The following is a 26316-nucleotide window of genomic DNA, read 5'->3' as shown; positions in this document are numbered from 1 at the left end:
TCCCTAACTCAACCTTTCTTTCCCTGAAACCCCACGTAACCGTGAATCTGCTTTCTGTCTCTGTAGATTTGCCTTGTTAAATAAACTCTTTTTTTTTTTTTTTTGAGACGGAGTCTCGCTCCGTCGCCCGGGCTGGAGTGCAGTGGCCGGATCTCAGCTCACTGCAAGCTCCGCCTCCCGGGTTTATGCCATTCTCCTGCCTCAGCCTCCCGAGTAGCTGGGACTACAGGCGCCCGCCACCTTGCCCGGCTAGTTTTTTGTATTTTTTTAGTAGAGACGGGGTTTCACAGTGTTAGCCAGGATGGTCTCGATCTCCTGACCTCGTGATCCGCCCGTCTCGGCCTCCCAAAGTGCTGGGATTACAGGCTTGAGCCACCGCGCCCAGCTGTTAAATAAACTTTATAGGAAGCCATTGGTTTGGACTGAGCTCCTGCACTAGCCCCAAGAGACCAGCGGAGTCACTCATGCTACAGTTCCATGTCAGCAAGCTGAAACTAAATTATCTGACCTCTGAGAATTTAGAGGAGACAGGAGAGAGAGAAATAATAGCCACATCTTCTAGCTAGCATGATAAGGAAGTCCCCTCTGTTTAAACCTTTACAAGTAAAGTAACTTTGTTTGTTTGTTCGTTTTTTGAGACGGAGTCTTGCTCTGTTGCCCAGGCTGGAGTGTAATGGCGTGATCTCGGCTCACTGCAACCTCCGCCTTCGGGGTTCAAGCAATTCTTCTGCCTCAGCCTCCCGGGTAGCTGGGATTACAGGCACCCACCGCCATGCCCGGCTAATTTTTTGTATTTTTAGTAGAGACGTGGTTTCACTTTGTTGGCCGGGCTGGTCTGGAACACCTGACCTCAGGTGATCCACCCACCTCAGCCTTGTAAAGTGCTGGGGTACAGGCATGAGCCTCCACACCTGGCCACAAGTAAAATAACTTTGAAATGATCAGTTGGGGCCGAGCACGGTGTTTCACACCTGTAATCCCAGCACTTTGGGAGGCTGAGGCGGGCGGATCACGAGGTCAGGAGATGGAGACCATCCTGGCTAACATGGTGAAACTCTGTCTCTACTAAAAATACAAAAAATTAGCCAGGCATGGTGGTGGGCGCCTATAGTCCCAGCTGCTCAGGAGGCTGAGGCAGGAGAATCGCTTGAACCCGGGAGGCGGAGCTTGCAGTGAGCTGAGATCGTGCCACTGCACTCCAGCCTGGGCGACAGAGCGAGACTCCATCTCAAAGAAAAAAAAAAAAAAAAGAAAGGAGATATTCAAAGTGAATCTGAAAGGATAGTTTGATGACAGATAATTGTTCTGTAATAAAAAAGAAAAAAAAACAACCAGAAAACGAAAAACGTAATCCCTGGCTGGGCACAGTAGTTCATACCTGTAATCCCAGGACTTTGGGAGGCTGAGGTGGGTGGATCACTTGAGGTCAGGAGTTCGAGACCAGCTTGGCCAACATGGTGAAACCCTGTCTCTACTAAAAATACAAAAATTAGCTGGGTGCGGTGACTCACGCCTGTAATCCCAGCACTTTGGAAGGCTGAGGTGGATGGATCACTTGAAGTCATAGTTTGAGACCAGCTTGGCTAACATGGTGAAACCCCGTCTCTACTAAAAATACAAAAATTAGCTGGGTGTGGCAGCAGGAGCCTTTAATTCCAGCTACTCAGGAGGCTGAGGCAGGATAATCACTTGAACCCGGGAGGTATAGATTGCAGTGAGCCGAGATCGTAAACCACCTTTCTCTGCTCGGCTCATGGGAACACTCATTCTACTTTTTAGAATGAGGTACTGCCCTGTTCTAGAATTACAAATAAAAGCCAATGTGGGCCGGGTGCAGTGGCTCAGGCCTGTCATCCCAGCACTTTGGGAGGCCGAGGTGGGTAGATCATGAGGTCAGGAGTTTGAGAACAGCCTGGCCAATATGGTAAAACCCTGTCTCTACTAAAAAATACAAAAATTAGCCGGGCATGATAGTGTGTGCCTGTAGTCCCAGCTACTTGGGAGGCTGAGACAGAAGAGTCTCTTGAGCCTGAAAGGCGATCGCGCCACTGCACTTCATCCAGCCTGGGTGACAGAGCGAGACTCTGTCTCAAAAACAAAACAAAACAAAAAAACACAATGTGAGGATACAGTGAGAAAGCAGCCATCCTCAAGCCAAGGAGAGAGGTCTTAGAAGCAGCCAAACTTGGTCGGACGTGGTGACTCATGCCTGTAATCCCAGCACTTTGAGAGGATGAGGCAGGCAGATCACCTGAGGTTGGGAGTTTGAGACTAGCCTGGCCAACATGGTAAAACCTCATCTCTACTAAAAATACAAAAATTAGCTGGGTGTGGTGGTGAGCACCTGTAGTCCGAGCTACTTGGGAGGCTGAGGCATGAGAATCACTTGAACTTGGGTGGCGGCGGTGATCGTAGTGAGTTGAGATCATGTCACTGCACTCCAGCCTGGGCGACAGAGCGAGACTCTGTCTCAAAAAAAAAAAAAAAAAAAAAGTTGACTTGCATTCATTGTACTCACTGTTGGATTCCTGAGTGTGTGAGTCTATGGGGTGATCCAGCGCTCAGCTTGGGCCTCAAGGGAGAGAGTATATGCCATGTCCAGGTCCTAGATGGGACTCAGCTCTGGGGAGGATCAGATCAGCATTCTCCTTGATGGATCATGACGGAGGACTCTCAGAGGGGACAGAAAATGCCCTGGGGAAGGGCAAAGTGGACAGACCACCAAAGGCAAGCTCTGTGAGCTTCCAAGTTTGGACAAGGCATCAGGCCTGGAAGTGAGGGAGTTTGGGGTGGTGAGCAGGGAGGGTCAGATAGAGGGACAAAGAGAGAAATAGCAAGTTGGAGATAGAGTCCTTCCATCGGGGTGAGTCAGGGAATGAGAAGATGAAGACGAGGATAGGCGGGTGTGGACACAACAGAGTCGAGGCTGGAGATGACACGGGAAGGACCTGAGTGGGGCTGGATAGTGGTCCCCCAAAGATGGTCACCCTCTAATTCCTGGAACCTCTAAGTATGTTGTCCAGGAAGATCCAGTCCAGTCACATGAGCCCTTCAAAGCAGAGGACCGTCTCTGCCAGAAGAGGAAGATATACCAGAGATGGGACACAAGGGGAAGTCAGAGTCCCACCATGACACTGGGCTGTGGCTCTGGGATGTCAGGTCCACCTGCAGTAACCGGAGAGAGGCCTCTTGGAGCTAAGGGTTGGTGGCCCCCAGCTGACAGCCAGTGAGAACATGGGGACCTCAGTCCCACAAGCCCAGAATTCGATTCTGCTGAAAATCTGAATGAGCTTGAAAGCAGCTTCTTCCCAGAGCCTCCCAGTGAGAGCTCGGGTGGCTGACACCCTGTGAAACCCAGAGCTGAGGGCCGGTGGAGCCATCCTGGATTTCTGACCAGGATGATACGTGAAATCATGCATTTGTGTTGTTTTAAGTTTCCAAGTTTGTGCCCATTTGTTATGGCAGTAACAGTACAGGGGCCACGTAAACAGACAGGGCTGGAGTGAAAGAGTTGGGGGCCAGGCACAGTGGCTCAAGCCTGTAATCCCAGCACTTTGAGAGGCCGAGGTGAAGGGATCACTTGAGCCCAGGAGTTCAAGACGAGCCTGAGCAACATAGGGAGATCCCTGTGTTAATACAACAATTAGCTGGGCATGGTGGCGCACGCCTGTGGTCCCAGCTACTGAGAGAGGCTGAGGTGGGAGGATCGCCTGAGCCTGGGAGGTCGAGGCTGCAGTGAGCTGTGATTGTGCCACTGCACTCCAGCGTGGGTAACAGAGTGAGACCATTTCCAAAAAAAAAAAAAGCTAAGAGTTGGGAGTGCAGACAGGGCTGGAGGTGACAGGGTTGGGTGCTGAGTGGACAGATGGAGCTACAGCATAGACAATGCCTGAATGAGAAAATCAAGCCTGGTAGACTTAGGCAAGAGCTAGCACAGCCAGTTGTCATGCTCAGAGCTGGGACTGGGGGCCCTTGCCATGGTCTGGTTGGCAGGGGCTTGGGGATAAATGCCGAAAGGAGATGGTGTTGTTAGATGTAAGAAAGAAATTTATTTCCATATGGTGCTTGGGGTGGGGTCTGATGGGGGCTACAGGCAGGTGCTCCCCAGTCCCCACCCCTACACCTGCCTGAAGGGCCTGAGGATGTACAGTAAGTGGGTCTTTCGGGGGGACAGCCTAGAGTGGGAGGAGCTCTCGGTCCCCTCTTCTAGGACATCCTTGTGGGTCCCCTTGCGGAGTCCATCCCGGATGGCCTGCAGGCGGCGTCGCTTCTCGCTGAGCCAGTGGCCCCCCTCCAGGGCATCCTGGTGGGACCTCCGCCGTGGCAGCTTCATGATCCAGAAGGCCACCCGGGGATGGAGTTCTGCATGGAAGCTGTCCATGGCCTTCTGGATGGGTACCAGGGCCTCCTTCTCCTCCATCCTGGGTACCTGGGGAGGAAGAACAAGGAGACCCTCTCATACTCCAAATAGCACCCCAGGATGGTCAGTCCGCACTGACCTATTCAGCCCACTTTGCAGATGACAGAATGCTTTGCGGGTTCAAAAGCCCTGTTTGAGGTTTACAAAGCACTTGGGTTTACACTTAAGGATTACAAATACTCTGAGGTTTATAGAATGCTTTGGGATTGGAAAATTTGAGGGCTTTCAAAAGGGAGGTAATAGAGCACTTCAGGGATTATAATGCCTGTTGGGATTATAGAGCACTTTAGGATTAAATCCTCTCTGAGGTTTAGAGGGTAGCAGTTTGAAATGTACAAAGCACTTTGGGACTAAAAGCTCTTGGGTTTACTGAAGACTCATGACCATAAATGCAATGTGTGATCCTTCATTGATCATGGATCAAAAGCTTTCAAGGACAGCTTTGAGTCGAGGGAGAAAGTTTGAATATGGACTGAGTGTCTATTTGGTCCTTGCAATTCAAAGGGTGGGCTGCTGTTGTTAGGTATGCAAATTAATAGGTCCCACCCCACCCAGACCTGCTGAGTCAGTCTGCCTTTTAGTAAGATGAGGTCTGAGAAGCCCTGCAGGAGATTGTTAGGTGTTAAATTGTTTCCTTCTGGCCAGATGCAGTGGCTGGTGGCTCATGCCTGTAATCCCAGCACTTCTTCCAGGCTGAGGTGGGCAGATCACTTGAGGTCAGGAGTTTGAGACCATCCTGGCCAACATGATGAAATCCCGTCTCTACCAAAAATATGAAAATTAGTTGGGTGTGGTGGTGCGCTCCTGTAATCCCAGCTACTCGGAAGGCTAAGGCAGGAGAATCACTTGAACCTGGGAGGCGAAGGCTGCAGTGAGTCAAGATCGTGCCATTGCACTCCAGCCTGGGCAACAGAGCAAGATCCAGAAACCATATTCTTTCCTCCCCAGATTCATATTTTGAAATCCTAACCTCTAATACATCAGAATGTGTCCTTATTTAGAACTAGATTCATTGCAGATATAATTGGTGAAGATGAGGTCATTAGGTTGGGCCCTAATCCAACATGACTGGTGTTCTTTTTTTCTTTTTTTTTTTTTGAGATGGAGTCTCTCTCTGTAGCCCAGGCTGGAGTGCAGTGGCACAATCTCGGCTCACTGCAGCCTCTGCCTCCTGGGTTCAAGTGATTCTCCCACCACAGCCTCCAGAATAGCTGGGATTACAGGGGCATGCCACCATGCCAGCTAATTTTTGCATTTTTAGTAGAGACGGGGTTTCACCATGTTGGCCAGGTTGGTCTCGACCTCCTGACCTCAGGTAATCCGCCCGCCAAGCCTCCCAAAGTGCTGGGATTACAGGTGTGAGCCATTGTGCCTGGCCTGTGACTGGTGGTGTTATGCTAAGGAAAAATTCGGACACAAATGCACACAGGGAGTACAGAAGATGGAGACAAAGGCAGAGATCAGGATGATGCTTTCATAACCAAAGAACACCAAAGGTGGCCAGCAAAGCACCAGATTGTCCCTCACAGCCTCAGAAGGAACCAACCCTGCTGACATCCTGATCTTGAATATCCAGCCTCCAGAATTGTGAGACCATCAATTTCTGTTTGAGCCACCCAGTTTGTGGTACTTTGTTACAGTAGCCCTAGCAAAGTAATACCACAGTAACAGTTTGATAGGCCAGACATGGTGGCTTATGCCTGTAATCACAGCACTTTGGGAGGCTGAGGCGGGTGTATCACTTGAGATCAGGAGTTTGACACCAGCCTAGGTAATATGGTGAAACCCCATCTCTACTAAAAATACAAAAATTAGCCAGGTTTGGTGGTGTGTGCCTGTAATCCCAACTATTTGGAGGCTGAGGTGGGAGAATCTCTTGAATCTGAGAGGTGGAGGTTGCAGTGATCTGAGATTGTACCACTGCACTCCAGTCTGGGTGACAGAGTGAGACTCCACCTCCAAACAAACAAACACCCAAAACAGTTTGATAGCCACATTTTCTTGGGTGTGAACATGGTACTGTGGGCCAGGTGTTTTGGCTCACGCCTGTAATCCCAGCACTTTGGGATGCCGAGATGGGTGGATCATCTGAGGTCGAGAGTTTGAGAACAGCCTGGCCAACATGGCAAAATCCCGTCTCTACTAAAAATACAAAAATTAGCCAGGAGCGGTAGCATGCATTTTTTTTTTTTTTTTTTTTGAGACGGAGTCCCGCTCTGTCGCCCAGGCTGGAGTGCAGTGGCCGGATCTCAGCTCACTGCAAGCTCCGCCTCCCAGGTTTATGCCATTCTCCTGCCTCAGCCTCCTGAGCAGCTGAGACCACAGGCGCCCGCCACCTCGCCCGGCTAGTTTTTTGTATGTTTTAGTAGAGACGGGGTTTCACCGTGTTAGCCAGGATGGTCTCGATCTCCTGACCTCGCGATCCGCCCGTCTCAGCCTCCCAAAGTGCTGGGATTACAGGCTTGAGCCACCGCGCCCGGCCGGTAGCACATATCTTTAATCCCAGGTACTCAGGAGGCTAAGGCAGAAGAATCGCTTGACCCCAGGAGATGGAGGTTGTGGTGAGCTGAGATTGTGCCTGGGCAACAGAGTGAGACTTGGTCTCAAAAAAAAAAAAAAGAAGAAAAAGAAACAAAATGGTAGTGTGGCCTTGTGGGAGAATATATCAGTCTCAGGAGTGTCTGCTGAAGTATTTATGGGTGAAGTGTCGTGATGTCAGCCGGTTACTGTCATATGGTTCAGAAATAAAAAAAATAAAAATAGATAAAATGTTAAGAAGCCACAATCTAGGCCGGGGGTTCTCAACTGAAGTTTGGAGAGATTTTTGGGTGTTACAACCAAAAATTGGGTGCAGGTCAGGAGGCTACTTCTCTTTTTTTTTTGGAGACAGAGCCTCACACTGTCACCTGGCTGGAGTGTAATGGTACAATCTCAGCTTACTGCAACCTCTGCCTCCCTGGTTCAAGCAATTCTTCTGCCTCAGCCTCTCGAGTAGCTGGGATTACAGGCGCCTGCCACCACGCCCAGCTAACTTTTTGTATTTGTATTTTTTATTTTTTTTGAGACAGCGTTTCACTCTTGTCACCCAGGCTGGAGTACAATGGCACAATCCCCTCTCCCTGCAACCTCTGCCTCCCAGGTTCAAGCATTTCTCTTACCTCAGCCTCCCAAGTAGCTGGGGTTAGAGTTGCCTGCTACCACGCCCTGCTAATTTTTTGTATTTTTGTAGAGACAGGGTTTCACCATGTTGGCCAGGCTGGTCTCGACCTCCTGACCTCAGGTGATCCACCTGCCTTGGCCTGCCAAAGTGCTGGGATTACAGGTGTGAGCCACCATACCCAGCCTATTTATTTACTTATTTTTTGAGACAGAGTTTCGCTCTTGTTGCCCAGGTTGGAGTGCAATGGTGCTATCTTCACTCACTGTGACCTCCACCTCCTGGGTTCAAATGATTCTCCTGTTTCATCCTTCCGAGTAGCTGGGATTACAGGCACGCGCCACCATACCTGGCTAATTTTGTATTTTTAGTAGAGATAGGGTTTCTCCATGTTGGTCAGGCTCGTCGCAAACTCCTGACCTCAGGTGATCCACCCACCTCGGCCTCCCAAAGTGCTGGAATTATAGGCATGAGCCACCGCTCCTGGCCATATTTGTATTTATTTATTTATTTATTTTTTTGAGATGGAGTCTCGCTTTGTCGCCCAGGCTGGAGTGCAGTAGCGTGATCTCGGCTCACTGCAAGCTCTGCCTCCCAGGTTCACGCCATTCTCCTGCCTCAGCCTCCCGAGTAGCTGGGACTACAGGTGCCCACCACCAAGCCTGGCTAATTTTTTTGTATTTTTAGTAGAGACGGACTTTCACTGTGTTAGCCAGGATGGTCTCGAACTCCTGACCTCATGATCTGCCTGCCTCAGCCAAACTGCTGGGATTACAGGTATGAGCCACCGCGCCTGGCCCCATATTTTGTATTTTTAGTAGAGATGGGGTTTCACCGTGTTAGCCAGGCTGGTCTTGAACTCCTGACCTCATGATCCCCCTGTCTCTGCCTCCCAAAGTGCTGGGACTACGGGTGTGAGCCACCGTGCCCAGCAGGAGGCAACTTCTCTCTAGTGGGTATAGAGCCCAGGGATATTACCAAACATCCTACAATGCACAGGGCAGCTCCTACAACAAAGATTATCCAGCTTCACATGCCAATGATGCCAACCTTGAGAAATTTTGGTTTATGGAAAAGAGACTATAGGAGGGATAGCATCAGGAGAAACACCCAATGCAGGTGACAGGCTGATGGGTGCAGCAAAACACCATGGCACATGCACCTGTGCAACAAATCTGCACGTTCTGCACACACACCCTAGAACCTAAAGTATAATAATTAAAAAAAGAAACCATAAAAATACTATGTCTTAATATAACTTACTGTACCACGGATTTGTTAGAAACTAAGGTAAGTCATTAAGAAAACGATACAGGCTGGGCACGGTGGCTCACTCCTGTAATCCCAGCACTCTGGGAGGCTGAGGCGGGTGGATCATGAGGTCAGGAGATCGAGACCATCCTGGCTAACGCAGTGAAACCCCATCTGTACTAAAAAAGACAAAAAAATTAGCCGGGCGTGATGGTGGGTGCTGTAGTCCCAGCTACTTGGGAGGCTGAGGCAGGAGAATGGCGTGAACCCAGGAGGCAGAGCTTGCAGTGAGCTGAGATCGCGCCACTGCACACCAGCCTGGGCAACAGAGCGAGACTCCATCTCAATAAAAAAAAAAAATTCTCTTGCCTGTAATCCCAGCACTTTGGAAGGCCAAGGTGGGCGGATCACCCAAGGTCAGGAGTTCAAGACCAGCCCAGCCAACATGACAAAACCTCTTCTCTACTAAAAATACAAAAAAGAAACAAACAAAAGACACATTAGCGGGATGTTGTAGTGCATGCCTGTTATCCTTGCTCCTTGGGAGGTTGGGGCAGGAGAATTGCTTGAATCTGTGTTAGAATTAAAATGCTTATTTCTTGGTGTCGCAAGGAAAAATCAGCATTCAGACAAAAAGTTTTCTCAGCAAGGCAATTTTACTTTTTGCAGAAAGGGTGCTGCCCATCAGCAATCCTGCCGCAAGAGCACAATGAACAAAAAAAGGCAGGAATATTTGTCCCTTATGTGTTGGGTCCTTACTGCTATGTCGTGTCTCCATTGGTTGGAGCTGGATCTCACAGTCTAAGCTAAACCCAATTGGCTAACAACTTAAAAAACTTTCTTAAATAAGTAAAGGCAATGGAGAACAAAGGAAAAGAGGAAGTTGCTTGCAAAAAGACTTAGAGAAGTAATAACATTTCCTAATGAGGAAGGGGCATAAGCTGTGAGCCGGGACATGCTTGAGCATGTCAAGACCAAATATCTTGGTTAAAGTACAAGGACACAAGCCGGGCGCAGAGGCTCACACCTGTAATCCCAGCACTCTGGGAGGCCACGAGGTCAGGAGATCGAGACCATCCTGGTTAACAAGGTGAAACCCCGTCTCTACTAAAAATACAAAAAAAAAAAAATTAGCGGGGCGTGATGGCGGACGCCTGTAGTCCCAGCTACTAGGGAGACTGAGGCAGAATGGTGTGAACCTGGGAGGCAGAGCTTGCAGTGAGCCGACATGGCGCCACTGCACTCCAGCCTGGGGACAGAGCAAGACTCTGTCTCAAAAAAAAAAAAAAAAATTACAAGGACACAGAATGTACTTATTTCCTTATATCTAACAACTACATAAGATACAGTTTAAGAAAGAGTTATTAACACAAAGCAAAGAGGCTTAAAAAAAGTTAGTTTTAAAAAATTATCAGGCCGGGCGCGGTGGCTCAAGCCTGTAATCCCAGCACTTTGGGAGGCCGAGACGGGCGGATCACGAGGTCAGGAGATCGAGACCATCCTGGCTAACATGGTGAAACCCCGTCTCTACTAAAAATACAAAAAACTAGCCGGGCGAGGTGGCGGGCGCCTGTAGTCCAGCTACTCGGGAGGCTGAGACAGGAGAATGGCGTAAAACCCGGAGGCGGAGCTTGCAGTGAGCTGAGATCCGGCCACTGCACTCCAGTCGGGCGACAGAGCGAGACTCCGCCTCAAAAAAAAATAAAAAATAAAAAATAAAAAATTATCTCTAACACTTATGATTTATTATTTAATAAAAATAAACTTTACAGAGAAACTTCTTTACTTTCCACAACCTGGAAGGTGGAGGTTGCTGTGAGCCAAGATGGCACCACTACATTCCAGCCTGGGTGACACAGGGTGACTTGTTTCCAAAATAATAAAATATGTTTTAAAAAAAAATACTTTTCTGCCGGGCGCGGTGGCTCAAGCCTGTAATCCCAGCACTTTGGGAGGCCGAGACGGGCGGATCACAAGGTCAGGAGATCGAGACCATCCTGGCTAACACGGTGAAACCCCGTCTCTACTAAAAATACAAAAAACTAGCCGGGCGAGGTGGCGGGCGCCTGTAGTCCCAGCTACTCAGGAGGCTGAGGCAGGAGAATGGCGTAAAACCCGGGAGGCGGAGCTTGCAGTGAACTGAGATCCGGCCACTGCACTCCAGCCTGGGTGACAGAGCAAGACTCCGTCTCAAAAAAAAAAAAAAAAAAAAAAAAAAAAAAATTTCTGTAGGCTTGAAATTTTGATTGATTGATTGAGACAGAGTCTCACTCTGTTGCCCAGGCTAGAGTGAAGTGGCATGATCTGGGTCCACTTTAGCCTCAACCTCCTGGTCTCAAGTAATCCTCCCACCTCAGGCTCCTGGGTAGCTGGAACCATAGCATGCACCACCACACCTGGCTGCTTTTTTGATTTTTTTTTTTTTTTTTTTGGAGACAGAGTCTTATTCTGTCTCCCAGGCTGGAGTGCAGTGGCATGATCTTGGCTCACTGCAACCTCTTCCTCCCGGGTTCAAGAAATTCTTCTGCTTCAGCCTTCAGAGTAGCTGGGACTACAGGTGCAGGCCGCAATGCCCAGCTAATTTTTCGTATTTTAGTAGAGACAGGGTTTCACTGTGTTGCCCAGGCTGTTCTCGAACTCCTGAGCTCAGGCAGTCTGCCTGCCTCAGCTTCCCAAAGTGCTAGGATTACAGGCATGAGCCAGAGTGCCTGGCCTACTTTTTAAATTTTTTTTTAGAGATGAGGACTTGCTGTATTGCCCAGGGTGATCTCAAACTCCTGGGCTCATCATCCTTCTGCCTCAGCCTCCCAAAGTTCTGGGATTACAGGTGTAAGCCACTGCACCTGGCCTGAAATTTTTAAAATAAAATTTTAAATAAACATTTTAAAAATGAAGATATTGCATGGGTGTACATGGGTATCATATGGATTTATCAAGCTCTTTGGGTTTCTTAAAACTTTTCAGGATTAAAAATGCCCTGATTTTGCAAAGCACTTCATGATTACAATCACTTGTAGAAGTTTACCAAAGGTGGGCGGGCATGGTGGCTCACACTTGTAATCCCAGCACCTTGGGAGGCCGACGCAGTTGGATCACCTGAGGTCAGGAGTTCGAGACTAGCCTGGCCAACATGATGAAACCCTGTCTCTCTAAAAATAGAAAAATTAGGCGTGGTGGCAGGTGCCTGTAATCCTAGGTACACAGGAGGCTGAGGCAGGAGAATCGCTTGAACCCGGGAGGTGGAGGTTGTAGTGAGCCAAGATCGTGCCATTGCACTCCAGCCTGGGGGACAAGAGCGAGACTTCGTCTCCAAAAAAGAAAAAAAGAAAAGTTTACCAAAGGCAAAATACACAAATTATTTAGCATTCATAAAGCTCTTCAGTATTAAAAATGACATACTGGGCCAGGCGCAGTGACTCATGCCTATAATCACAGAACTTTGGGAGGCCAAGGCAGAAAGATCACCTGAGGTCAGGAGTTCAAGACCAGCCTGCTCAACATGGTAAAACCCCATCTACACTAAAAATACAAAAATTAGCCAGACGCGGTGGTGTGTACCTGTAGTCCTAGCTACTTGGGAGGCTAAGTCTGGAGAATCACTTGAACCTCAGTGGCAGAGGTTGCAGTGAGCTGAGATTGTGCCATTGCACTCTAGCCTGGGTGACAGGGTGAAACTCCATCTCAACAAAAAAAAAAAATCAAATTTTGGGCTGGCTGTGGTCGCTCATGCCTGTAATCCTAGCACTTTGGGAGGCAGAGGTGGGTGGATTGCCTGAGCTCAGGAGTTTGAGACCAGCCTGGGAAACATGGTGAAACCCCGTCTCTACTAAAAATACAAAAATTAGCTAGGTGTGGTGGTTCGTGCCTGTAGTCCCAGCTATTTGGGAGGCTGAGGTGGGAGGATCATTTTAATCTGGGAGGTGGAGGTTGCAGTGAGCTGAGATTGTGTCACTGGACTCCAGCATGGGTGACACAGCAAGACTCCATTCTCAAAAAAACAAAAAACAAAACAAAACAAACAACAAAAAACATTTTGGAGTTTATAACGGAGACGTTTACCAACCACTTTGGGATAGAGTGAAAAATACTCTGGAGGCCGGGCGCGGTGGCTCAAGCCTGTAATCCCAGCACTTTGGGAGGCCGAGACGGGTGGACCACGAGGTCAGGCGATCGTGACCATCCTGGCTAATACGGTGAAACCCTGTCTCTACTTAAAAATACAAAAAACTAGCCGGGCGACGAGGCGGGCGCCTGTAGTCCCAGCTACTCGGGAGGCTGAGGCAGGAGAATGGCGTAAACCCGGGAGGCGGAGCTTGCAGTGAGCTGAGATCCGGCCACTGCACTCCAGCCTGGGTGGCAGAGCAAGACTCCGTCTCAAAAAAAAAAAAAAAAGAAAAATACTCTGAAGTTTGCAGAGGACTTACTTTGAGACAAAAACACACTTTGGGGTGTATGAGGGTGAAGCTTTCCAATCACTTAGAATTAAGAACCCTTCTTGGTTTATAAGACATTTTGGTGCTCATAGAAACACTTTGATTGACTATTATGTAGTTTAAAAAGAAAAAAAAAAGAAAACCACTTTGACACTCACAAAGCCCTCTACGGTCTACCAAACCCTTGGGGATGTATTCTGAGGTCGAAAAATCTCATTTCTGACAGTTGGATTGCCCAACTTGAGAGACGGCAAAACAGGCTCAGAAGGAGGAAGTTCCACACGGAGGAGTAGGAGGGTCAGTTCTTGTCCTCCTAAACTACAGAAAATGTTAGGGCCTTGCCAGGCATGGTGGCTCATGCCTGTAATCCCAGCACTTTGGAAGGCCAAGGTGGGCAGATCACTTGAGGTCAGGAGTTCGAGACCAGCCTGACCAACATGCAGAAACCCTATTTCTACTAAAAAAATAATAAAAATTAGCCGGGCGTCGTGGCGGGCGCCTGTAATTCCAGCTACTAGGGAGCTTGAGGCAGGAGAATTACTTGAACTCGGGAGGCGGAGGTTGCAGTGAGCTGAGATTGCGCCACTGCACTCCAGCCTGGCCAACGGAGTAAGACTCTGCTTTAAAAAAGAAAAAAAAAGGCCGGGCGCGGTGGCTCAAGCCTGTAATCCCAGCACTTTGGGAGGCCGAGACGGGCGGATCACGAGGTCAGGAGATCGAGACCATCCTGGCTAACACAGTGAAACCCCGTCTCTACTAAAAAATAGAAAAAACTAGCCAGGCGTGGTGGCGGGCGCCTGTAATCCCAGCTACTCAGGAGGCTGAGGCAGGAGAATGGCATGAACCTGAGAGGAGGAGCTTGCAGTGAGCTGAGATCCGGCCACTGCACTCCAGCCTGGGTAACAGAGCAAGACTCCGTCTCAAAAAAAAAAAAAAAAAAAAAGAAGGCCGGGCGCGGTGGCTCAAGCCTGTAATCCCAGCACTTTGGGAGGCCGAGACGGGCGGATCACGAGGTCAGGAGATCGAGACCATCCTGGCTAATACGGTGAAACCCCGTCTCTACTAAAAAATAGAAAAAACTAGCCGGGCGAGGTGGCGGGCGCCTGTAGTCCCAGCTACTCGGGAGGCTGAGGCAGGAGAATGGCGTAAACCCGGGGGGCGGAGCTTGCAGTGAGCTGAGATCCGGCCACTGCACTCCAGCCTGGGCGACACAGCGAGACTCTGTCTCAAAAAAAAAAAAAAAGAAAAAAAAAAGAAAATGTTTGGGCCTGACACTTTGACGGCGGGGCATGTCCTAACCTTCAAGTCACCGTTGAAGCTCCCCTCTGCTGGTTGGATGGATGCCACCATATTCTCGGAGATCAGCACCTCTCCTGTCTTGTTGTCGGTCATCTGTGAGGATCCGATGAGAGAGTGAGAGCAAACCTGCTTTCCTCCTCTGCCCTCCTTCCCTCCCAACAGATACTGCAGCACGAGGGATGGAGGGATGGAGGGATCCCAAGGGGACTCCAGGAAGGGCTTCCCTGCAAAGGCACCTTGTCTATCTGGAGGTGGCTGGAGAGGGTGTTGTTCCCCAGCTGGTGCTCCTGGTTCTCCTCTTTGTGGTAGTTCCTAGGGAGGCCCCGGAAGTCCATGGGGGCAGAGAAGAAACTGTCTATGCCCCGAAGCAGGTTACCCTGGGGCCGGAGGAGGGACTGGTGAGCTGCTGGACCTCATCCGCCTAGTACAGCCCCTTCTATAGCCCCGCTAGGATGCTCCCGAGGCCTGGCCCCAAGTCCCTCCCATCCCCTTTACTTTCTGCCCTCTGATACTTAGGGCCTAACCTGCGGCCTCCATCTGCCATCAATTCTGTCTGTCTTCTCAGTCCCGTTGCCTTACTATCCCTGTCTGTCCGCATCCCCCTCTCCTCATGTCTCTTTCCCCAGTCTCTTGTCTCTGTCCCGTCTCCCTCTCTCTTTGCCTGTTACCTTTCCTCTCTTATTTATGTACGTATATCTTTATTTATTTAGAGACAGGGTCTCCCTGTTATGTCAACCAGGCTGGAGTGCAGTGGTGCGATCATGGCTTACTGCAGCCTCAACCTCCTGGGCTCAAGGGATCCTTCTGCCTCAGCCTTCCAAGCAACTGGGATTACAGGTGCATGCACCTGCAACTATTTTTTATATTTTTTTGTACAGATGAGGGTCTCACTATGTTGCCCAGACTGGTCTCCAACTACTGGGCTCAAATGATCCTTCTGCCTCAGCCTCCCAAAGTGCTGCGATTATAGCCTGGGACCAGCCCCTTCCCTCTTCCTATCTCTTGGTCTCCCTGTTGCCCTCTCTCTCTGTCCCTTTGACTCTCATCCTGCCTGTCCCCCTGCCTGGCCCCCAACCATCTCCCACTCTGTGTCCCTGAACCTCTTCTCAGTACTTCTTTCCCCATCCCTCCGCTATCACTTACTTTCAGGAAAAGTCGGCTGAAGCCTTGGAGTAGGCTCTGGAGGCCTGTAAGATCCAAGGAGCTCTCTTGAGCATCAGCATCGTGGATAGGGGCTGCAGTGGAGGGGGTCACCAGGGCAGAGAGGAGCAGCAGCAGGACCAGCCGATGCCGCATTGTGGGGGCAGGCGGGGAGGCTGTGGCAAGGGTCGGGGTCAGAGCCCCTCACAGTGGCCACGCCCCCACCCAAGATGCCCGTCTCCAGCACCTTGCCCAGGCCGCCTCCCCAGTTCAGGCAACTCTCACACCGCGCTCATTTCCCCCACTGCTTCTTTCTTCTACTCCCACACCCTCTACCCTGCCAAGCCCCCTCTTCTCCCAGGTCCGGCCCTTCTGGGTTCTGTCTCATGTACTTTTTTTTTTGAGACCGAGACTCTGTCGTCCAGGCTGGAGTACAGTGGCACAATCACAGCTCACTGCAGCCTCGACCTCCCCGGGCTCAGGTGATTCTCCCACCTCAGCCCCCCGAAGTAGCTGGGACCACAGGCGCGCACCACCACGCCCGGCTAATTTTTGTATTTTTTGTAGAGACGGGGTTTCAACACATTGCCCAGGCTGGTCTCGAATTCCTTAAGTGATCCGCCCACCTGGGCCTCCCAAAGTGTTGGGATTACAGGCGTAAGCCACAGCACCCGGCCTCATCCAATGGTCTTTCCCTCACTTTCGCCCACATTCACGACCAGATCTCAATCCTCACCTTCTCCCATACCCCGCCCCTTCTTCTGGGCTCCGTCTTTATGCTAGACCACAGCCCGGTCACCGGACTCCCGGATTCCGGCCGCCCACGGACTGTTAAACCCGAACAGTTATGGTCTCGAGCCCAGGTCTGGTCTGGAGAGTTGGTCGCGCTCCGCGAGCCGTAGCCACGCCCCTATTGTCTGACCACGCTCCAAACTTGACGGCCTGACCCAGGAGCCCCGGCCTCTATTCCATGACCACGCCCTTGGTGACAGAGCCCCGCCCCATCCTTCGTTCACCACACCCCTTAAGCCAGAGCCGTGAGTTCGGTCCCTGGCCACGCCCACGCCGTCAGACCACGCCCCTGTCAGTTGACCTCAGTCCTGGAGACCAAGTCCTTGGAGGTGTTCTCTGCGGCCCTCGTTTCGGAGTCCCGCCGTATCTCAGATGGCCACGCCCCTTGGCTGAAAGCCACGCCCCTGCACTGGGCCCCTACCCCTGCGTCCCACAGCTTGCCCTCGGCACCCCGAGTTCCACTCCTAGGCTCCTCTTACTGGAGACACCGGAGTACGAGCAGCCCTTTTAGTTCTCACTCTAATTTTGTATCTGTCTCGGAACCTTTCCTCCGTGTCCCTTCTGGTTTTCCCGCTCCGGTTCCACTAAAAAGTCCCGTTCTCTCCCGAAACCCTAAATCCAGCCGTATATTTCATCTTCCAATGAACCCGGAATCAGACTTCCCTTATCCTTGAGGACCTCAGGTCCGGACTCCAGCCCCCTCTAGTCCCTTAATTTTGAACACCCAGCCCTTCACCCTTAAGGGACCGGGCCCTAAGTCATCTTCTCTCAGGCACCAAAGCGCTCTTCCCAGTCCTGGGACAGCCGCCAGCCGTCTCCAGTCCACTAGCGCCTGTAGATGAAGAATCTGCACTTACGTGGGCCTCCAATAAACTCCCGGTGGTCCTGCCCACGACTCTTAACTGTGGTGAGGTCACAAGGAAACCATGTTGTCATAGGCATCAGTCAAAACCCATCCCCAGACCCCAATCCTCAAAAACAACAACAACAACACACACACACACACACACACAAAACCCTTAGGGCTGAACAGTAAAGATTCTTTGTATTCGTATCACTTCCACACCCCCAATACGCAAACACTAGAGGGTAGCCGGGATTCCAGGTGCCCAGCCCCGTCCCCTCTCAGACCTAGGAGCCCATATCTCCAGCCCTTTCCTCTCCCAGATCCAGGAGTCCCAGCCCCTAGCCTCTCCTCCCTCACACCAGGGGTTCCTGGCTCCTATCAGCCTTTTCCCTCAGACTTGGAGTCCGAATCCCCAATTCCCCTCCTTTCCCAAGCATCCAAATCCTGAGTTCCTACCAGCCCCGAGATAGACTAATCTCTCCCAAAGCAAAAATCCTCCTCCAAACTGTCACCGTCGGATCCCCCTTCCCGCTGTCCGCCGGCCGGGCCCGCCCCCCCTCCGGTCCCTCCCACTTTTCCCAAACAAAGCTCCCGGCAACTTTCTCCCTCGCAGCGCCCCGCCCGCCCGCGGCTACCCAGCCCCAGGCCGGGAGGTAGGAAGGCGCCGGCGGGAGTCGGGGATCCTGCTTTGGGGTGTGTGAGTTGGGGTGGGGAGTTGCTGGTTAGGAGGTGAGGCGTGCGTTTGCGGGACCGTCTCTGAATGATTCACAGTCCTCTTTTTGCCCGGGCCCCGAATTTGCGCCCGTGACCGAGCCTCATTGAGGAGTGGGAACTCTGGCCGGAGTTAGGGTGACTGCGGCTGGGTCTGAGTTTGGGCGTGCGCGCAGTAGCGGGTGCGGGCCAAGGGCGCTGGCGGGGTGTGGGGCGTGCGAGTGTCTGCGGCGGTGTCACTTTGGAGTGAGAAGGACCCCATGTGTAATCTAGGGGGCATTTGGTCCTTCTTACGGAGAAGGGAGGGCCTCTGGGGTGGCCGAGGTGAGGTTACGGGGCTTTCTGGATCTTAAGCCTTGCCTCTTTGGAGGTTTAGGGTCGGGGGCGGGAAATTAGGGGGACCTTTCTTACCCGGCTCCACCGTCCCTTTGTCTGGCCACATGGGGGAGGGCTGGGCTGGGATTTTGGCCTACGGGGGTCCTGAACGCCGCAGCGCCACTGGGCTTGGCCCGGGGTCTTTGTCTGCTAGGGTCCGTGGGAGGAGGGGAATAGGGACCTGGACTCTGGGGTCCTGGGAAAGCTATGGAGGATATGGAGCCTCCGGGGAGGCGGGATCTGACTGTATTGGAAAAAGTTTTCCCTGTTCCTGGCCTCCGGAAAGTCGCTGGGAACTTGAGTTGGATCAGAGCCCACGGCGCACGGGGGAGGGGAGGGGCGGGGCCCGGTGCCGGAGGGGAGTCGCCCTGGCCGGCAAGCCCCTCCCCTGATGGGGGTTGTGGGAAGCTGGGGGAGGGGACGCCTGGGCCCTTTGTTCTGGCTCTCTTGATGGCAGGGCGCCCCAGTCCCCCAGCCTGTGGTTCTGTGTGTCTCTCCTGGTCTCGGCCTCAGCTGCTGCCCTGAGTCTCTGTCCCTATCTTCTCTAGGTCTCCGTCTCCCTCTTTCTGGGTCTCTGTTGCCCTCTCTCTGAGTCTCTGTCCCCCTCTCTCTGGGGTTCTGGCCCCCTCTCTCTCTGGGTCTCTGTCCCTCTCTCTCTGTGTCTCTGTTCCCCTCTCTCTCTGGGTCTCTGTCCCTCTCTCTCTGGGTCTCTGTCTCTCTCTATCTCTGGGTCTCTGGCCCCCTCTCTCTCTGGGTCTCTGCCCCCTCTCTCTCTGGGTCTCTGTTCCCCTCTCTCTCTGGGTCTCTGCCCCCTCTCTCTCTGGGGCTCTGTCTCCCTCTCTCTCTGTGTCCCTGGTCCCCTCCCTCTGGCCCCTGTCCCCCCCTCCCTGGTCTCTGTCCCTCTCTTTCTAGTCTCTGTCTCTCCCTCTCCCTGGGTCTCTGCCCCCTCTCTCTCTGGGTCTCTGTTCCCCTCTCTCTCTGGGTCTCTGCCCCCTCTCTCTCTGGGGCTCTGTCTCCCTCTCTCTCTGTGTCCCTGGTCCCCTCCCTCTGGCCCCTGTCCCCCCCTCCCTGGTCTCTGTCCCTCTCTTTCTAGTCTCTGTCTCTCCCTCTCCCTGGGTCTCTGTCTCCCTCTCTCTCTGAGTCTCTGTCCCTCTCTCTGGGTCTTTGTTCCCCCCTCTGGTCTCTGTCCCCCCCCTCACTGGGCCTCTGTCCCCCTCTCTCTCTGGTCTCTGTCCCCCTCTCTCTCTGGGTCTCTGTCCCCACCCCCTCTCTGGGTCTCTGTCCCCTTCTCTCTCTGAGTCTCTGTCTCCGTCTCTCTAGACCTTCCCTCAGTCTTATTTAGCCCCTCTTCTTTTCTGGCAGCTGCTGCTCACATCCTAGCACCTGTTCTTGGGGTGGGACTGGGAAAGTTTCACCCACACCTTCCTTCCCCACCATTAGCTTTTGCCTCCTGTCTTCTTTAAAACCCATAATTCATACCCGAACCTTTAGCCCTCATGGCCCTCGGCATTACTCTGGGGTAGTCACTCTGGGGTAATCATTGTGACTTCACCACGATTGAGTTCCTCTGGAAACCCTGAGAACACTCCCATCCTCCTCAACTTTCCCAGAAACCCAGCTCCTTCTCCTCCCTCACACCCAGGAGTCCAGGCCTCCAGCCCCCACTCCCTCAGACCCAGAAGTCCAGGCCCCAGTCCCTCCTCCCTCAGACCCAGGAGTCCAGGTCCCAGATCCTCCTCCCTCAGACCCAGGAGTACCCCCCAGCTCCTCCTCCCTCAGGCCCAGGAGTCCAGGTCCCCAGCCCCCTCCTCCCTCAGACCCAGAAGACCAGGCCCAGAGCCCCTCCTCCCTCAGACCCAGTGGTCCAGAGTCCCAGCTCTCTCAGCTTCAGGTCCCTTGAGGGTGGGGTTTGGGGGAAGCTTGCTGAGTTCTGTGTTCCTCCAGGCCCAGATGGGGGAACCCCGGGCTGGGGCCGCCCTGGACGATGGCAGCGGCTGGACGGGCAGTGAGGAAGGCAGTGAGGAGGGTACCGGCGGCAGTGAGGGGGCTGGGGGTGACGGGGGCCCGGATGCAGAGGGGGTGTGGAGCCCAGACATTGAGCAGAGCTTCCAGGAGGCCCTGGCCATCTATCCACCCTGCGGCCGCCGGAAAATTATTTTGTCCGATGAAGGCAAGATGTATGGTGAGTCTACTTCTGTCTTTTGCCCTGGCCCCAATGATGAATAATGACAGTAACCAAGGTTTATGGAGCACTCAGAAGTAGGAGCTAGCATCACTATTTGCACATATGAGGAAACTGAGGCACAGCTAGGTTAAATGATTTGCTTACAGTTGCACAGAGCTGGTTCGGATGGAGCTGAGATTTGAACCCAAGCAGTCTGGTTTCCATGTAGCTGAGGGGACCGGCAGCCCAGTTGCTGCAGACCTTTGGGGACTCTTGCTGCTTTCTTCTTTCCTGGTGTCCCTGCCGTGGGGAAGTTCTGCTGAAAGTCTAACTAACTCTATTCCGTCTTTGAATCTTCAGGTCGGAATGAACTGATCGCCCGCTACATCAAGCTGAGAACAGGGAAGACCCGAACTCGAAAACAGGTCTCAGAACGGACTTGGGGGCTTCTGTCTGGGATGGGCCGGTCTTCTCAGGGTCATCCTCATATGGGCAGGTTCAGGTTCAAGGAAGAAGCTGCTTCCTGTGTGTTCATCTGTCTTCTCGGCGTGTGTGTTAGTCCGTTTGTGTTGCTATAAAGAATTACCCGAGGCTGGGTTATTTATTTATTTGTTTATTTTTTGAAATGGAGTCTAGCTCTGTTGCCCAGGCTGGAGTGCAGTGGCCTGATCTTGGCTCACTGCAACCTCTGCCTCCTGGGTTCAAGCAATTCTCCTGCCTCAGCCTCCTGAGTAGCAGGGATTACAGGCATGCACTACCATGCCCGGGTAATTTTGTGTTTTTAGTAGAGTTGGAGTTTCACCATGTTGTCCAGGCTGGTCTCGAACTCCTGACCTCAGGTGATCCACTCACCTCGGCCTCCCAAAGTGCTGGGATTGCTGGGATTATAGGCGTGAGCTACCGCACCTGGCAAGACTGGATAGTTGATAAAAGAGCTTTAGGCTGGGCGAGTGGCTCATGCCTGTAATCCCAGCACTTTAGGTGAGCGGATCAGGAGGTCAGGAGATTGAGACCATCCTGACCAACATGGTGAAACCCCATCTCTACTAAAAATACAAAAATTAGCTGGGAGTGGCAGTGCGTGCCTGTAATCCCAGCTACTCGGGAGGCTGAGGCAGGAGAATCGCTTGAACCTGGGAGGCGGAGGTTGCAGTAAGCCGAGATCATGCCACTGCACTCCAGCCTGGCGACAGAGCAAGACTCCGCCTCACAAAAAAAAAAAAAAAAGAAGAAAGAAAGAAAAGAGCTTTATTTTGGCTCAAAGTTATGCAGGCTGTCCAGGAAGCACGGAGCTGGCATCTGCTCCTGGTGAGGCCTCAGGAAGCCTCCAATCATGGAGGAAGGGGTAGTGGGAGCAGGCCTGGCACATGGAGAGTGGAAGCAAGAGAAGAAAGACAAAGATCCCAGACTCTTTTTAAACACCCAGATCTTTTTGTTGTTGCTTTCTCTGGAGATGGGGTCTTGCTCTGTCGCCCAGGCTGGAGTGCAGTGACACGATCTTGGCTCACTGCAACCTCCCCTTCCCGGGATCAAGCGAATCTCCTGCCTCAGCCTCCTGAATAGCTGGGATTACAGGCCTGCGCCACCATGCCCAGCTAATTTTTGTATTTTTAGTAGAGATGGGGTTTCACCGTGTTGGTCAGGCTGGTTTCGAACTCCTGACTTCAGGTGATCCACCTGCCTTGGCCTCCCAAAGTGCTGGGATTACAGTCATGGGCCACTGCGTCTGGCCAGTTTTTGTTGTTTTTGAGACAAAAGTCTCACTGTCTCCCAAGTTGGAGTGCAGTGCCGTGATCTCAGCTCACTGCAGCCTCCACCTTCTGGGTTCAAGTGATTCTCCTGCCTCAGCCTCCCAAGTATCTGGGATTACAAGCACGTGCCTCCACATCTGGCAAATTTTTATTTTTATTTTTGTTTTTGTTTGAGACAGAGTTTTACTGTTGTCACCCAGGCTGGAGTACAGTGGCGAGATCTTGGCTCACTGAAAGCTCCTCCTCCCGGGTTCAAGCGATTCTCTTGCTTTAGCCTCCCAAGTACCTGGGATTACAGGCGCACCTCACCACGCCTGGCTAATTTTTTGTATGTTTAGTTTAGTAGAGGTAGGGTATTGCCATGTTGGACAGGCTGGTCTCGAACTCCTGACCTCAGGTGATCCACCTGCCTTGGCCTCTCAAAGTGCTGGGATTACAGGCGTGAGCCACTGTGCCTGGCCCTAATTTTTGTATTTTTAGCAGAGACAGGGTTTCACCATGTTGGCCAGGCTGGTCTTGAACTCCTGACGTCCAGTAATCCGCCCATCTAGGCCTCCCAAAATGTTGTGATGACAGGTGTGAGCCACCGCGCCTGGTCTAAACAACCAGATCTTGCATGAACTGAGTGAGAAGTCACTCATTATCAAGGAGATGGTGCAAAGCCATTCATGAGGGGGTCGCCTCCATGATCCAATACCTCCCACCAGGCCTCACCTCCAACACTGGAGATGGCATTTCTTTTTTTTTTTTTTTTTTTTGAGACGGAGTCTCGCTCTGTCACCCAGGCTGGAGTGCAGTGGCCGGATCTCAGCTCACTGCAAGCTCCGCCTCCCGGGTTTACGCCATTCTCCTGCCTCAGCCTCCCGAGTAGCTGGGACTACAGGCGCCGCCACCTCGCCCGGCTAGTTTTTTGTATTTTTAGTAGAGACGGGGTTTCACCGTGTTAGCCAGGATGGTCTCGATCTCCTGACCTTGTGATCCGCCCGTCTCGGCCTCCCAAAGTGCTGGGATTACAGGCTTGAGCCACCGCGCCCAGCCAGAGATGGCATTTCAGCATGAGATTTGGAAGGGACAGATGTCTGAACTGTATCAGCACGTCTGTTCGTGTGCTCTCGCTGTGCCTATTTGGGGATAGTTTTTCTAGCGGTTGTGTTAGACCCAGGGGAGCCACAGAGAGCATGATGGAGGGGAAGGAGGCCTGGATGGGATGGGTCCCGGGAGGATCTGTGGTGTTCAAGAGCTTCTTGATGGACATTTGTGTTTGGGTGCTCCTGAGACGGCTCTCATCTTCAGTGTGTTTGTCACCTTTCATGTTCCAGCAGCTCAGTGAGGCACCTGGAGGGAGAGAAGGGGTAGTGAACACAGGGGCGGTGGCTGCGGCCTGAATCTGCTACTCTGTTGATACTTCCAGGTTTCTAGTCACATCCAGGTTTTGGCCCGAAGGAAATCGAGGGAAATCCAGTCCAAGTTGAAGGTAGGGACCAAAGCAGACATCCTGAGAGGGGGACAGAGACTGGGGGGTGGGGGACCAAGACCCAGAAAGAGAGGGACAGAGACCCAGGGACAGGGGGACAGAGACTTAGAGGGGGGAGGACCGAGAGTCAGAGAGAAAGGGACAGAGACCCAGGGAGAGGGGGACAGAGACTTGGAGGAGGGGACCGAGACCCAGAGACAGAGGGGGACAGAGACCTCAGGTGAGGGACCTCTGTGGACAGGGCGGGGGGTGCAGTCATCCAGGTGGGGAGTCAGTGGCCCATAAAGGGATATGCCTAGGGATGGTGGTGTGGTTGCTGAGACCCTGGGCAGGGAGCGATAGCATGGAGAGAGCTGAAGGTTTTTGCTCAGGACAGTGGGAAGGATGAGCCATTGGTCCCCTCCCTTGACCACTGTTCCTGTCCCCCTCCCTTCCCTCTGCTCCTGTCCCTCCTTTCCCTCTTCCTGGCGATCTCATTTCTTCCCCAGTCTTGTGCTGTGAAAGCCTCTTCGTCTCCGCTGGATGGTTTTCCTATTTCCTGGCCTTCGTGTGATCTGCCTACTCTTTGTGCCCAGAAATCTTCATTCTCTGGTGGAGAGTCCTCATTCATTTCCTTTTCCTCATCCTTTGGATTTCCTGGTTCCTCTTGGCCAGAGACCCTCATTTTCTCCTCCTTCTGGGTGTGCGGGGTTTTTCTGTCGCTTTTTCTGGACTTGGGGACAGTCGCTTCCTGTTTTTGTTTTTGTTTTTTTGTATCCAGCAGCTTTCCCTTTCTTTCTCTCTAGGTCTGAAACCCTTCCCTTCCGGTCTGTTCTCGACCTTCTCTGTTCCCTGTCTGTTCTGTCTGGATTAGGAAACATTCACCTCGTCTTCCCGCTGGCTCTGAAATTCTCATTTCCTGTCTCCTGGACATCTGGGAACCTTCTGGCTTTCCTTGTTCTAGAAACCCTCATCACTGTCTTTCTGGGCAGGGAGCCCCTTTTCCCCTCCAGGGCTGGCCAACTCCACTTCCTGTTCTGCATCCATCCCTTGGCACTGCTCAGCTCAGGGTGGCGGGGCTGTGCGGGCGGATAGGGCAGGGAGGTGGGGGAGTCCGGGCCACACTTCCTAAGTCATGTTTTCTTTCCTCCTTTGGCACCCTCCCCCACCCCCACGGGCAGGCCCTGAATGTGGTAAGTCCCCTTGCCCATCCTCCCACCCACGCTCACTCCAGACTAGTGCCCCGTCCTGAGGAGGGGCAGAGGGCTGTAGTGAGAGGTTCAAACCTCCCCCAACCCAACCCTTTGCCATTGTTTTTTCCTTTTTTTTTTTTTTTTTTTGGAGACAGGGTCTTGCTCTGTCATCCAAGCTGGAATGCAGGGGCGTGATCTCCACTCACTGCAACCTCTGCCTCCTGGGTTCCAGAGATTCTTGGGCCCCAGCTTCCCTAGAAGCTGGGATTATGGGTATGCGCCACCACACCTGGCTAATTTTTGTATTTTTAGTAGAGACAGGGTTTTACCATGTTGGCCAGGCTGATTTGAACTCCTGACCTCAAGTGATCTGTCCACCTCGGGCTACCAGAGTGCTGGGATTACAGGCGTGAGCCACCACGCCCGGCCACCAACCTTTTACCTTGACTCCCCACCTCTGCACCTCCCCATCTTTGCCCCACCCTGGCACCACCTCCCTCTTGCCATGTTGGCTGGGATGCCACTCTCACATGAACTTCCACCTCCTCCTCCAGGACCAGGTTTCCAAAGACAAGGCTTTCCAGACAATGGCGACCATGTCCTCTGCCCAGCTCATCTCCGCGCCTTCCCTGCAGGCCAAACTGGGTCCCACCGGTCCTCAGGTGGTCCAGGTTGGGGATTGTGGGACTTGGGGGCAAAGGGGTATGGATGGGGCTGCAACTGTCCACAGGGGACTGACCAGCCATTTTTCTTTGTATCCTATCCAGGCCTCTGAGCTTTTCCAGTTTTGGTCTGGGGGATCTGGGCCCCCCTGGAATGTTCCAGAGTGAGTACTATGTATCCTGGTTCAGCACTTGCCCCCCACCCTCACACCTCCACAGAGACCTTTCTCACTCCGCCATCTAACTCCAATCTCCCCTCTTTTGTTTATTTATTTATTTATTGACATGGAATCTTGCTCTGTCGCCCAGGCTGGAGTACAGTGGTATGATCTCGGCTCACTGCAACCTCCGCCTCCTGGGTTCAAGCAGTTCTTCTGCCTCAGCCTCCCGAGTAGCTGGGACTACAGGTGCCTGCCTCCATGCACAGCTAATTTTTGTATTTTTAGTAGAGATGGGGTTTCACCATGTTGGCCAGGCTGGTCTTGAACTCCTGACCTCGTGATCCACCCGCCTCAGCCTCCCAAAGTGCTAGGATTACAGGCGTGAGCCACCGTGCCCAGCCTGTATTAGGTGGTTCTTGGACCTGAGGGTAGAACAGAGGTTATAATTAATCTTCTCTTAGATTCAGAAGGAAGAAAATGTTTCCCAGAGGTAAGTGGGAGTGTCCT

At 52.3% G+C, this 26316-nt stretch overlaps 2 protein-coding genes across 13 annotated transcripts in view; one reads left to right on the top strand and one right to left on the bottom strand.

Moving 5' to 3' along the window:
• Positions 1–4029: 4029 nt before the first annotated feature.
• On the bottom strand, positions 4030–20179 carry DKKL1 (dickkopf like acrosomal protein 1). Of its 6 annotated transcripts, none has more exons than XM_033224011.1 (5): positions 19905–20170; positions 15704–15876; positions 14797–14937; positions 14561–14653; positions 4030–4429 (listed from the first exon to the last, which is right to left on the bottom strand). In XM_033224011.1, exons 1-5 carry the CDS (start codon positions 19933–19935, stop codon positions 4118–4120), a joined length of 750 nt encoding a protein of 249 aa, XP_033079902.1. In that variant the 5' UTR covers positions 19936–20170; the 3' UTR covers positions 4030–4117. The 6 variants fall into 6 exon arrangements, with proteins under 6 accessions (XP_033079902.1, XP_033079904.1, XP_033079905.1 ...); XM_033224013.1 differs by lacking the exon at positions 19905–20170 and adding an exon at positions 17796–17876; XM_033224014.1 differs by lacking the exon at positions 19905–20170 and adding an exon at positions 16972–17305.
• The window catches only part of TEAD2 (TEA domain transcription factor 2), a 24362-nt gene continuing 15958 nt past the window's right edge, over positions 17913–26316 (top strand). For 2 of the 7 annotated variants that reach the window (XM_033224003.1, XM_033223999.1), the window contains exons 1-7: positions 17929–17992; positions 20370–20607; positions 20950–21014; positions 23752–23814; positions 24975–24986; positions 25541–25648; positions 25754–25812. In XM_033224003.1, the coding sequence (XP_033079894.1) occupies positions 20376–20607; positions 20950–21014; positions 23752–23814; positions 24975–24986; positions 25541–25648; positions 25754–25812 (539 nt within the window). In that variant the 5' untranslated portion in view covers positions 17929–17992; positions 20370–20375. Of the gene's footprint in view, positions 18033–20369; positions 20608–20949; positions 21015–23751; positions 23815–24974; positions 24987–25540; positions 25649–25753; positions 25813–26316 lie in introns of all 7 variants that reach the window. The other 5 variants (XM_033224004.1, XM_033224001.1, XM_033224000.1 and 2 more) reach the window with 4 other exon arrangements.

This window comes from Trachypithecus francoisi, unplaced genomic scaffold (assembly GCF_009764315.1).
Source record: "Trachypithecus francoisi isolate TF-2019V2 unplaced genomic scaffold, Tfra_2.0 Lachesis_group12, whole genome shotgun sequence".
NCBI lineage: Eukaryota > Metazoa > Chordata > Mammalia > Primates > Cercopithecidae > Trachypithecus > Trachypithecus francoisi.
Note: the sequence above shows the minus strand (reverse complement) of the source record. Positions and strands in the feature narration are given on the sequence as shown.

Excerpts from the sequence above, each read along its gene's own strand:
- DKKL1 (XM_033224011.1), bottom strand. The coding sequence starts at position 19,935 with ATGCCGAGGGCCATGAGGGCTAAAGGTTCGG. Across the intron at positions 14,938-15,703 it reads TCAGCCGACTTTTCCTGAAA|GGTAACCTGCTTCGGGGCAT; the intron begins GTAAGTGATAGC and ends CTCCGGCCCCAG. Across the intron at positions 4,430-14,560 it reads GCTTCAACGGTGACTTGAAG|GTACCCAGGATGGAGGAGAA; the intron begins GTTAGGACATGC and ends CTTCCTCCCCAG.